General features: G+C 46.9%; 1 protein-coding gene across 5 annotated transcripts in view; it reads right to left on the reverse strand.

Moving 5' to 3' along the window:
* Nucleotides 1–962: 962 nt before the first annotated feature.
* Nucleotides 963–13,603, reverse strand: part of CDON (cell adhesion associated, oncogene regulated) — a 129,217-nt gene continuing 116,576 nt past the window's right edge. For all 5 annotated transcript variants that reach the window (XM_053269657.1, XM_053269656.1, XM_053269658.1 and 2 more), the window contains 2 exons: nt 6,533–6,786; nt 963–5,805 (listed from right to left, as the gene is read on the reverse strand). In XM_053269657.1, the coding sequence (XP_053125632.1) occupies nt 5,642–5,805; nt 6,533–6,786 (418 nt within the window). In that variant the 3' untranslated portion in view covers nt 963–5,641. The remainder of the gene's footprint in view (nt 5,806–6,532; nt 6,787–13,603) is intronic.

Here is a 13,603-nt window from a genome sequence, read left to right on the forward strand (position 1 = left end):
TGCTCATGCCGAGATCGTGGCTTATCTGAAGAGGGAAGAACCCTACCCATGATGGCAGGCACTTCTGTGATTGCGAGATGGAATCATCCAGTCTTGGAATCATGGAAGCGCCTGTGACCACTCACTGGGCTTTCCCTTTTTCAGACAAGTCCCGCTGTAAGCTTTATCCTCCCCAACCACAGTTTGTTGTGGCTGGGGATGATGGGAATTGTAGTTCAACAACAGCTGGAGAGCCAAGGGGAAAGGTGCTTTCTCTCTCCCCAACCCCAGCCACTTGTGGGGTTCCCAGAAGCACCGGGTTGGCCACTGGATGGGCTTTGGCCTGATCCAGCAGGACATAGGAAGCTGCCTTCTCCCAAGTCAAACCATTGGTACATCTAGCTCAGTATTGTCAACACTGACTGGCAAGGGGTTTTTCAAGGCAGGATTCTCTCTCAGCCCTATCTGGAGATGCCAGGGAGGAAACTTGGCATCTGCTCTTGCCAGAGCAGCCCCATCCCCTAAGTGGGGTATCTTACAGTGCTCACATATAGTGCTCCCATTCAAATACAAACCAGGGCAGACCCTGCTTAGCCACAGGGACAATTCATGCTTGCTACCACAAGACCAGCTCTTATGCAGCAGGTCAGAGTGCAGGGCTATCTCTTAGCATGCCAGGGGGAACAACTTCAGCCCTGCAGCTCTGACTGGAGTAATACTCCCATCATCACTGTCTACTGGCTGGGGATGAAGGGAGTTGTAGCCCAGCAACCTCTGGAGGGCCAAAATTGCACAGCCTACCATAATCCCTTCAACAATCCTGTACCAAACACTGGACTAAGTTGACATGGAAGCCTGTTGCAATGAATATGCAACTTAAAAAAAAAAAAGGTATTCATGATTCTGGAACTGAACCAGGCGAAGATAATTCCTGAGAATTCAGATTTGGATCTTGAAGGCACAAGCAAGTGTGACACCAGGCATTAAACAAAGCAGCAGCATTCTCTTTAATATTAAACACAAGGAAAATCCTGCCCAAAACTACATCATTTAAAACATATGTACAGTTTCAAAAAAATAATATTACAACTTTTAAAGGAAAATATAGTGTATTTTCTATACGATACAGAAGACATGCATCTTTAAATCATTTATTTGCCAGATGACGGAAGTACACATAAATACTTATTGCTTAGACAACAATAATTATTTATTTAGCCAAGTTGCTTCTTAAGAGCCTGGAGAATGACATATTTATATATATAAAAGCTTTACACAGTTCCGTAATTAAGCCATGTACCATCAGGAAAGTAGTTCAAGAAAGATCTTGTTGAAGCTCAAGAGGCCACTGGCATTGGTACCCTGCTCCTGAACACCTTTCTGGAAGCATCACACAGATTTCAGTGGCACACACTTACGATCTGGGTGACCATTAAAATCCATTTGGGAGACCTTCTGGGGCAAAAGGCAGCCTGCACTGATGACAGATGGTGGAGCTGCATGCCTGCTAGTGCAAAGCAGAAAATGAATTGCTCTTATACCATCAAATAGCTCCATTAAGTTGTCAAAAGCCCTGCGAACGAATCAAAAGCTTAGGGCCATGCCAAATCTATCTAGGGTGGCTGAACTACAACCCCCACCATCCACAGTCACAGTTTATTGTGGCTGAGAATGATGGGAGTTGCAGTTCAACAGCTGGAGAGCCAAGGTTGCCTACTTCTGACTAGGGGTCTGTATGGACCATTTGACATGGTTCGGTCTGAATTCAGACCAAACTGCGCCATAGCGAACCCGTTTCAATCAAACCGTATCGGCTGGGCTGGTCGGTTCGATGGACCAGCTCGAATCCATTCACAAGCAAACCAGTTCTGCACATCCCTACCGCTGACCTAGAGGAAAAGTGAGAAAGTTAGATTTGTCTACCTTAATTGCAAACTGCTCACACGATTTGCTTGCATTTCATGGGTACACATGCTTGATGCCAAACTGATATGACAGACATAGCAATTACTCTGCTGCAGTCATGTTCCAATATTAATTCCACAAAAGAGAAAAATGTGAGGCAGGCATTCAAGGGAAACGGAGCATGGGACTTAAAAACCATGAGAGCACAAGTCAACCAATTTAGACTTCTACTTGCTTACCTGCCTCCTAAGCTCTCTTGGTAAACATGAGGTCTAGAAACCTCAAGAAGTGGTCGTTTTAAAGATGTTAAACAAGATGCCAGAAGTCTCATGAAAATGCTTTCAAGGTACCCCACAAAACTGTGCTTACTGAATGAAAGGGCAGGCATGGCAAACTTACTGAACACCAAGACGCATGGTACAATTTGCATTAGGCTAGCAACAAGATTTTCCTACAGTTTCCTGGAATAGAAGTCATTAGTCAAAAATCTCAGGGTGGGAACTGAACATTTGGATCTGAGAAAGTGGATGGATCATCTGCATATGCTTTGTAAGATTCATAACCACACATCTATAGCTGGGGCAGAACACATGCCCCCCATAAAATATAAAGGCAATATATAAATTTTATAAATAAAATACAATAGAAGGGGAATACACTTAAAACAGTGTCATAAAATATAAATAAAGCCGTCCTGGATGAGATTCTGCTAATAAGTCAAATTATAGACTCTTGCCCAATTTTCAAAAGTGACTTACTTAGTTTAGAATCTAAAGGCTCGTGTTACCTGCCTGGGCCCCCTGAAGCAAACTGGCTCCACACAACTGAAACAATGCCAGAATTCCTGACATTCCCCGTATCAAAAGTAGTTTGACATTCTTGCTTCCTGGAAAAGGCACCGCTTTCTGTCCAAACCAGCTGGGACAGTGCTCCCACCAGGTCCAATTTACAGCAGCTCGGTGACTCCTTTACAGCTATTGAAAAGTAACTTCTTTGAAGTTTAAAGGCATTGTATCAAGAAGTGTGGAGACAGACAGCGGAGACCTTCTGGAGGGTGAACTACAAACCAAATCAAATCCTGCACTAAATCCCTACCGGAGAATGTCCTTGCATAGTAATGGAGACAAGCTCTGCAAATTCTCATTAGGGAGCCTTATTTATAAAATTATATAATATGCATCATATATTATATAAAATATATCACACACACTATATACACACACAGCTTTTGACAGATGCTGCAACACTTATAAAAATACAGAGCCTGCTTTTATCTCACGCACAAACATTACTCAGTGTGGCCCATTGCAGCTGGGAACCTCCTCTCTTCGGTTAAGGGGCTTGCAATTTCTGGTGCGGCAGCTTTGCCATTTTCTGCCTCCCCAAATAGGGGGGTTTCTGGCTCCAGCTAGGAAAATGAGTTCATGTTGCCGCGGGGCAACTATACATTTAAAATTATGTGCCTCCAATTCTTGGGAGAAGGTGTTTTACAAGTGTGTTTTATTTATGCTGGTTAAAACTGGGAGGGGAAAATATGCAGCTAGCTTTGCGACACACACCTCATGTGTGCCCTTAGCTACTTCTGTGATACAGGCAGGTTTCTTAAAGCTGCACTTGCAGCGGCTGTACAATACAACCAGTGTTCCCTCTAGCAGGGATTTCCAGATGTTGACGACTACAACTTCCATAGCCCCCAAGCAAAAGCCACTATAGCTGGGGATTCTGGGAGTTGTAGTCGAGAACATCTGAGAATCCCCGTTAGAAGGAACACTGAACACAATGGTAAGTTTAGACACCACATTTTAAATGTGCTGGGTGCAGTTGGGGAAAATGGATGTTTCATATTCCAAAGAGGTGGTGCAGGGATGTTTACTTTTCTTCAGCAACAGTATCCCTGACTATCCTCTCTCCAACTCCACAAAAGCATTGCATATAGTATAATTGTGGTAATCCTTAGGAGGCCCAAAGCCGAACAAAACATAGTGATAAAACATTTCAAGGGTACCTCAAGTGGTACCCTTGATTTGGTCATGCTCCAGAGAATGAAGCAGAAACTTTATCTGGACCAATTCCCAATGAAGAGCGGGCAAGCTTTTGATTTACACCTAGGATGAGTTTGTACCAGCTGTTGCACATTATGCATCCTCAAATACAACTGCCAATACAGCTCCTTCTCTGTAGGAGGAGAAGAAAACCAATCAGAAAGACAGGACCTCTTCAGAAAGGTGTTAAGCTTCTTGTCACTCATCTGGACAAATGTTCTGAATCTCACGTTATTTCTTTACATTTTAAAAAAATGTTATTTGTATATGCAGCTATTTGAGCCGTTTCTGATCCAGCACGACTCGGATGCTTTCCTAAACCCTAGCAACCTTAAAGGCCTCCCTTGTTCTGGCTGTTTGTCTTCTTTGGAAAAAGAAGCACAAATGTACACGCAACATCAAGGGGATGCCTGGAAACCAATCAGAATGTTTAGAATGGCCACCAGAGATAGAGGCGCACAACACCCATGCTGAAGTCTCCCACCCAGAAGAAAGGGCTAAATAGGGTCTTGCAAACAATAACTCGCTCTCATGGAAGTACGTTGCCTATTTTAGACCTCTCGCAATCTGGGATTCGCATGGCATGAACTTTGCACTCCCTGCTACTACCATTCACGTAAACAAGCGTCAGTGCAGGCCCACAACGGGTCAGCAAATCTTCACTCGTGCTGCGAACGGCCTGGTGTGTAGTGCAAGAGAAGACAGATTCATCTGGTTCTACCGCAGGCTAGTGGCAGCTTCACTAGTGGGCCTTCAAAATCAGGTAGCAATTTCACGAACGGGCTAGAATCAGACAGACGGACCTTCTGTAGCAATAGTTCACTTTGTTCTGCTTCCAGCAGCACTGGTGGATTATGGCCTCATCCAGGGCACTTCATTGTAAGGCCCAGGAGCCAGTAGTGGCCCCCTCCCCATCAACCCGAAATGCAGCTCCCTAAGTATTTCCTTGGGCCTGCGTGAAGCTTCAGCCAAAGCCGAATACGGTTCGCCACGCAGAGATGGCCGTTCTGACTGCATAGTGCTGCATTTTGCCCAGTGCTGGGGGAGGGGGTTTCCTTTAAGAAAAACAGGAGCCCTCTTGAGCCCCAGTGCCATCTTGGATGTCGTGCATCAGATGCTGGGAAGTGGAATCCTTCCCAGTGCTTGCCTCCTAGAGCTCTTAAGAGAGGGCTTTGTCTTTCTGAAAGGGCCCTCCCTGCACTGAGGAAAATGCAGCACCGTGAGGAGGCTGGCACCATGGGAAACGGTGCTCTCTTTGAAGGTTCTTTGCCAAAGCGGGCCTTTTTTAAAAAAAAAGTGAAGATCACTGGCCTAATCAGAAGCTTCCGGTCAATTTGAGTCTGAACTATGCCAATACAACACATCAGCGAAACGCTTACACTCTGCTGCAGGAGGATTCCTCCGGCCCCCACAACAGTAACGATCCATGGAACACACTCTAGTAAGTCCCCCATAATTCCAGCAGGCCTTTAGATAGTCATAATGGTTTCACCCTGGGAGGGCTGGGGGGAAATTTCTCAAGGCATAAATAATATGAAAGGCAAAAGGTTGTTTTTTTAAAAAAACAACAACACATACATTCATAGGACACTACACGGAGGAAAAAATAAATAGCGACTCTTATAATTAACATCCTGTTGTCAGTCCCTTTCAGTGACTCTGCTGTGCAGTTACTGGCTTGAAGTAGGGTGGCGGGGAAGGAAGAGTCCACTTCCTCAAGTCTCCTGTCTCTGGAGCTGTTGAAGGCCCCCCAAGCTGTCCAACGCCACTCCGTTTGAAATCCCTTCTATCTTTTCATTGCAGTCTTTCGAAAGAGGCTGAAGGATAAGGGGGCTCCAACTCAAGATGTGATTCGATGTTTCCAAATGTGCACTGTTCTCTGCAAATCGAGAGAGAGAGAGAGAGAGAGAGAGAGAGAGAGAGAGAGTGTGCGATTAGCACCCGGAAGTTGACTTCTGCTACCCACAACCACCGCCAAGGTCCCAGGAGGCTTGGTGCGAGCCCCAACCGGCTTGGAAGGCAGTTTGCCATCGTGCTGACTCATCCACACTCCCCACTCTCAGTCCTGCAGCAGTTCTGCTGAAGCATGCACCCCGATTAATCTCAGCTGTTGAAATCTAAGATCACAGCCGAAGGTGGTCCTGGCAGAGACTTAAATAAATTAGTACTGCGATTAAAACAAATCAGTCACCATGGCATAATCGGAGATGAGCGAACTGGATGAAATCCACCGCGTCACGCAACACCAAGGCATAATTTAGCAAGGCACCTGAAAGGCATTAGAGCATCAGCCTCCATGAGCTGCACTGGGGATCAGAAGAAGCTTCAGCATTTGATATTCGGCTGGTTTTGGTGTCTCTGCAATCCAATTTAAGACATTTTACAGAGGCTGTAAGCCAGGCGTTCCGAACCAGGGTTCCTCCAGATGCTGAGGAACTACAACTCCCATCATTCCCAGTTACAACCGATTGTGGCTGGGGGTGGTGGGAGTTGTAGTCCAGCAATGTCTGGAGGAACCCAGGTTGGGAACCACACTGCTGTAAGGAATCATCGGCTGCTTGGGAGCCAAAGGCAAGTTTGTCCACCTTTCCCAAACTCTACCATACCTTCGGTACAATCTGTACTGAGCGGATTCACATTTTCTTGGCAGCAAGAGTCCTGCGGAGATGGGGGCTCCTCTTTGTCCTTGCTCTCTTCCTCGGTCTCAACGTGGCAACCGGGGACGGTAGACGCCAAGCACATCGCAACCATCACGTGGTTCAGTGGCTCCATTTCCAAACTGTCCTGCTGATAAGGTGCTATGATGGGCATCACAGGTACGGTGCTGGTGCCAAAAGTGCCACTGGCCTTGGAGAAACACCTACATTAAAGACACAAATAGGGAAATGGAGAACGGCAGACCAGCCGCTTCGTGGCCCCGCGGTCCGATTCGCAGCGTTACTTCCGCCATCTAATCAAGTGCAAGCTTGTGACACAGTAAGGAGGCAGCCATAGGGATGTGCACGAACCTGTTCGGAGGCCCTTTTACGGGCCTCCGGTTCAAATCCTGGACGGCTCGAAGGTTCGACGGCAGGGGGATGTCCGCCTTTAAGGGCAGGGGAGGATGCACTTCCCCCTGCACAATTTCCAAAAAGCCAGTCGGGGCGGCAGGGTACCTCCCTGCCACCCTGTTTACCAGATATACCTGGGAGTACTGGGCGTGTGCAGGTGCGTCTAGTACTTCTGGGTAAATCTGGTAAATGGGGCAGTGAGGTAGCAGGGAGGTATGCTGCTGCCCCGACGGGCTTTTTGGAAATCGTGCAGTGGGGGAAAACGCGGTAGTGGGGGGGGATGCATCCCCCCACCCTTAAAGGCATCTCCCCCCATCACACCGGCCCCTGCCGGTTCCGTGCCCATCCCCAGGAGGCCATAGTTCAGTGGAAGAGCATCTGCTTTGTATGCAGAAGGTCCCAGGTTCAGCCATCCCTGGCGTCTGCAGGTAGGGTTGGGAGAGACTCCTGCCTGACCATTTGGAGAAGCTTCTGCCAGTCAGTGTAGACAAGACTGAGCTGATTGGACCAAGGATCCAACTTGGTATCAGGAGGCTTCTTATGTCCATCAGGGACACCCATTGTAGTTCAGTGGTAGAGCATGCAGAAGGGCCCGGGTTCAGTCCCTGGCATCTTCAGGTAGGGCTGGGAAAGATCTTTGCCTGAAACCATGGAGAGCCACTGCCAGCCCAAGAGTCCTGAGCTAGATGGATCAGCAATCTGACGCTATATATTTGTTTTTGCATTTGTATCCCACCCTTTCTCTGAGGAGCCCGGAGCGGCGTAGGTGGTTATGTTGATCCTCACAACCACCCTATGAGGTAGGTTAGGCTGAGAGATAAGTGACTGGCCCAGAGGCACCCAGTGCAAATTTCATGGCTAAACGGGGAACTGAACTCGGGTCTCCCTGCTCTTAATGCAACACTCTAACCATAGACACCACACTGGCTCTCCGTACATAGACTACTTATATTCTCATCTAACATACATCTTCTATCGGGACAGCTATAGAAGTGCGATGACAAAAAAGGTCTAATATAAAATGTGTTCTTTGAATCTAAACCTTGTTAAAAGTGCCGCAGATAGAGCAATTATGTCCGGTATTGGATTCTTCACCATTGGTAACCTAGGAAGTGAGAACAGGCTTTCCGACTTTTTGCAAAGAAGAATCTCCGATAATTCTCTGTTCTGGACTGTGACAGGCTAGTCAAGCAGGGAAGGAAGTCGATGTCTTATAGCTGAAGCTACTTAGCCTCTGAACAAAAAAAGGCAGCTTACAGCTAAAATCCTTTGTAGGCATGCCCAGCACTAATCCACAAAGCATTTGGAAACCGCCAGTTCTATAAATATTTGCAGCTCCAGGGCCCAAGGACACTGGGGCAGTTACCAACTTGTTCTCTCAGTGTTCCTAGCATTGCTAACAAGCACGGGCTGATGATGTGCATTTGCAATAACATTTAACAAAACAACAACATCACACCTATAGTGTCTGTTTAGGAAAAACATTCAAACTGAGAAGTCTGTGACACAGTTTATGGCCTATAAATAAGACATCCCTCTTAAACCCCGATGAAAGCAAGTGGTGCAAATGAGCAGAAATAGGTTATTTTGATAAATCCCAGCCTCTCATCTAATATTCAGATTCTGACCCTCCGATGATGCTTATTTTCTTGCTGCAGGAAGGGACCTAGTGGCAGTAACAAAGCAAGATAGATTGTCACGAAATAAGCATCCCACTTATGACCCTCCTAGAGGAGTGTACTGCCTAGCGCTAGTTTCCACCAGCTTTATGGTCTGGTTGCTCTCCATAATTATCTCATAGCAAGGAGTTAACGAGCATGCAGCTGCGCCTTAAATTACTCCCTGGCAACCACAAGACTTGTTGCCAATGGTCAACAAACGGCATCTTAAAAGTCTGGAGAACCTATTTAGGGTTGGACCCAAAGTGTACAATTTTGCCTCCTACGTTTGCCGAGCAGAGGACAATTTTATTTGACATTCCTAGCTACTGTCTTGCTAAAGTAATGCCACATTCCCCTGGTAATAGCATAATTATACCAAGTTACAAAAAACAGATGCTGGTGCTACCCAACGAAAACAGTGGAGTCCTCTCCACACTTGCTTGACCCTAACTGTGAGAAAATAATATTTAACGTATTTATGCCCTACCCCTCCAGTGCATTACGGCTTAGGGTGGGTCACAAAAACGGTACAACAGTCAGCATGGAAATACATGATAAAACATTAATCAAATTAGTTTAAGCACCAAAAAGCCTCTCTGGGGAGTTGGGTTTTCAGATGCTTTTTTTAAAACCCGAGGGATGGGGCATGCCGAAGCTCTTGGGAGGGGGGGTTGCTCCAAAGCGGAGGGGCCACAACCCCAAAAGTGCTGTGTCTAGTCCCTGCCAACCATCTCGCAGCCAGCAGTTGGGCCTCTGATGCTGAAGGAGAGGCCCCAGCAGATTCTTATGGGCGAATGCGGTCCAAAAGAGACCCAAGCTGGGTAGGGCCTTCAAGGTCAAGACCAAGTCTAGTCCAGCAGCAGACTGAGAATGAGTGAAGCTGTCACAAGGTGGGTGTAATACCCGTGAAGGGACTTGCGCCCATGAGAATCGCGGCCTCGCAGAAGCTTCCAAACTGTCTTCCAGGGCAGCCCCATGTAGAGTGCAGAGCGGTTATCCAATCTGGAGGTCACCAAAGCATGAGTGGCTGAGATCAGGGCTGGCCTTTCCAAGGAGGGCTGCAGCTGGGGTACCAATCGTAGCTGGGAAAAGGCCCTCGTGTACCCTGCGGCCACCTGAGCCTCCAAGGTCAGGGTTGGGGGACCAGAAGCACTCCCAAGCGAAGGATTTTGTCTTTTGGGGGAGTCTGACCTTATCCAAGACCAGGGAAGGCCAGACATGCAGCAGAATGAGGTGGCTCAACCGACTGTAGGTAGAGGATCTTCTTTGTAAGTAAACCCTAACCCTACCAGCAGAATGCCGGCATAGTAGGCAAAAGGCTGGGTTAGGTTTCTATCTGCAGAGTGCTACTAAAAAAAAAAGAAGTGCAAAAAAAAGTGGCATCCCATAGGGATGGAAATATTGTTTATGCAAAGTAACTTTCTAGACTATTAAAAGTTAAATTGTTTAATGATTTGCTAACAGGTCCACAACTCCACTTAGGGAAAAATGTAAGTGGGACTAAGTATCTGATCTTCATGCTATTGGCTAACTCCAAGTGTGGCGCTTCCACCTCTGAGATGGCGTCTGGCTCATTCTCTCTCCCCTCTGGCAAGTCCCACTGAGACAGTGGTGGTGGTGAGGTGAGGCTAGGCTAGGCTACCCATGGGGAGGGTAGTGAGGACAACAACTCCCAGTCCACCCTCTACTGGGCAGGGCCTAGCTCAGTTTCTCTTCTGCAGTGGGGGGGGGGGAAGAGGGCAGCTCTATCTGCTAATTCCCCCTACTAATAAAGGACAAGGTTAGGAATGCTGCCTGCTGAATATGAATGGCAAGACTAGAACTTCTAACATCTTACATCCCTAATATCCAGGTGGAGCAGAGTCTCAAGTGTGGCGGGCCATTCTACTCCAAGCATTTTACCACCTCGTTCTGCTGTGTGTGTAAAGCTTAGAATGCCTGGAAGGTATCCAGGCTCAGCCCACAACAGAACTCTAAAAGGTAGTCTCACAAGAGTGGGGCAGCCCCCAATAACTCTTCTCTGCATGTTCTCGCTATTCTACTTTAGCACATGAAAAGGTTGATCTCAGCAATGGCCTCGGAACACATACCTCTCCCAACATAATTACAGCTTGACCTCCATCACACAAGTATCCACATCCTCTCCATATCTCACATCAACAGAAGGTTCGCAGTGTGCATAGGGCAGGCAGCGAGGGCATACAGAAGGGTATCCATTGTGGCTGCCACACATGAATGGAATCCCACCCTGCTCCAATTGAGCAACTTTCATAAGTGCTACAAGACATGGAAGATCAGGCTCTGGATAGCCAGGGCGAAGGTACGACTTTTATAGTACTGTTACCAGCTAAGCTTATTCTGCCCGCTCCCAGAAGCCTCCTTGGTTGCAACCACATCTCCAGGCTTGGAGATTGCACTTTTGCTATGCTCAGGGGCTGCATTGCAATGTGAGCACCCAGTCTATGTTATACAGGGGGCCAAGTCACTTAGTTGGCAGTGAACTGGTTGCCCCTAGATTTGGTTGCAAGCCCCATAAACTGGAAAGGGGATTAGATCCACACTCCCTCTTTCTGTGAGGGGCCCCGGCTAAGCAGACTCCAGAGCTAGCTGCTGCAAGAGTCTGGCATTCAAGATCATTTTGGACTTGGAATGAAATCTAAACTCCCCTCTTCCTCTCGCAAGAGAGATAACACCTGTTGTTAATGAAGCACTCAGGCCAGGAAGTGAAGGCAGATAAGACAGCAGACTCCTTTACAAGAGGGATGAATCAGTGATGTAACTTTGAAGAGGTGCCCATCAAAACTCTTGATACAACTATTGGGAAGCCCTTCCCAGCACAGGATGCTCTGGAAGCACCTGCACACTCCAATTGTCATCACAATCAGCCTTGGATACAATGGGTAATTCACACACCTTCCTACTCAGGAAGGACAATCAGACACAACACACTCTGAAGAAGCCAGTATTGGCTATCCTATTCAGTTTTTGTCATACTGACAAAAGAAAAGTGCCCTCAAGGCATGTTTTGAGATATAAGTATCTCTAACTCCATGATCCAGTGTGCTTCCTCGTGTATCTATTACACCTAGGACTCCCACTGAGAAACATCTCAGTGTTCCCTTGTGCGTCTCACTCTGGACCCCATCAGACTGCAACAAGGAACTCCAGCAGACCACCTTGGCATACCCCTCTTCAGAACAGGTGATATAGCCTCTTGCCTGGCTTCCTCAGGGCTGAACCTATCCCTTTCTCTTATTTCTGAAACCTTGCCCCTCTATCTTAAAGTACATTTCTAGCCCGCATGGGAATTTACACATAATTTGGAACTTTAAGCTAGATGTGCCTTACAATAGTCTGTTTCTTAGCATATTTGTAGTGCCTTTAAACTAGGGCCACATAGTAATTTAGTCTGATTTTACTTTTAATAAACTTTTTTGATTTAATTAAAATCTCTCTCAAGCCGATTTTCTTTTCATACATTTGCACAAATTAAGGCTGATTGGAACTGTCTCCCCTTTTGAGCTAAATTCCCCACATTTGCCTGAACTGGGGGTGCCAACCAAACACCGTCGAGGCAGTTTCATCAACAGTACATTTTGCTTTTGGGTCTGATTTTGTTAGTTCCAAATTATAACCCACACTAAGTGGCTGGAACACAACAAGGCTAGGAATTAAACAGCATTTCCATGGTGTGCGCCAACAGCAATCAACATCTAAACTCCAGAATGATACATGGGCAGCTACGAGCACAGGCTGTGTAGTTCTGGGACAGCTATTACATCAGTCTCCAGTATCGGATGGCTGCAACGCTTGCCCTGCCCAAACGCCATGGAACAACAACTCACAGCTGACAACTCAGAGCTCCTACACAGCTCTATATACTACAACAAGCGGTTTTAGAAGCAGTGCTTACCTAAGCTGACGGCAAAGGAATTAAGTAGCTCAGGCCTAAGCCATTTAATTTCCGCTTGTTTTACATCGCGAGGGAAGAAATTTGCTGTATTCTGCCACAAACAAACTTAAAGTGTTTGCATGAGGGGTTTTCCCTTACGGCACAAACCACGAAGCTCAAAATATACGGCTCACACAAGGGGTGCATTTTTATCATCTGCAGAGTAGGAAAATTACTCCAGTTTATTCTGAATCGTCTGACTAGTAAAACGTCCCTTGTGCCGATCAACAAACATGGAGTTTGTTTGATCTAAGGGCTCAGAAGGGTCAGCAGTGTGCAAAATAAGACCAAATTAGACCTCATGTGCTCACCCGAAGCATTCCGTGCCTCTTCTTGGGCAGCCGACTACTTCAAGCAAGACACTGTGCAATGTTTGCTAATGGGGGGGAAATAACGGTGGGATCCAAACTGACAAGTGGAGCTTCTGCAGGACCCAGGAGCGCCTATCAACATATCGGAACTTGAGCAGCAAGTTCTAGTGTGTTCGCGATCCACTCATTGCAAGCTCTTCTGGAGTGGCCTAAAGAGCCACGCCAGAAAGGAATCCCTCCGAAGCAGACCCCGATTAAGCACAAGGAACAACAGTGGGAATAAGAAAGCTAAAGAAATGGGGTGTACAAGCAGAAGTGGTTGGAGGCACATATAATGCTCCAACTCTTTTTAAAGGATCTTGCAGGTGAATGGAGGGAGGTGGGTTGGCACCTTAAAAAAAAATAGTTGAAACAGCAAATGGGGATCATACTATGCCTGACAGCAGCTTGGGCCCAAGTATTTAAGAGAGCGCCTTCTGCTTCAGGATCCCCATCGCTGGTTAAGATCTTACGGAGAGATCCACCTATGGTTGCTACCAGCTCTTCTGGTAATGACTCAGAGTTGAGCCTCTTCTGTAGCCGCCCTGAGACTCCGGAATGAACTCCGCTGCTATAAGAGCTTCCCGTCTCTAGCGACCTTTAAAAGAGCCCTCAAGACCATTTACCTTTCATTCGCTGCAAGTTGGTTTTACCGTTTTAAGCT

The sequence above is a fragment of the Hemicordylus capensis genome, chromosome 8 (genome assembly GCF_027244095.1).
Source record: "Hemicordylus capensis ecotype Gifberg chromosome 8, rHemCap1.1.pri, whole genome shotgun sequence".
NCBI classification, from domain to species: Eukaryota; Metazoa; Chordata; class Lepidosauria; order Squamata; family Cordylidae; genus Hemicordylus; species Hemicordylus capensis.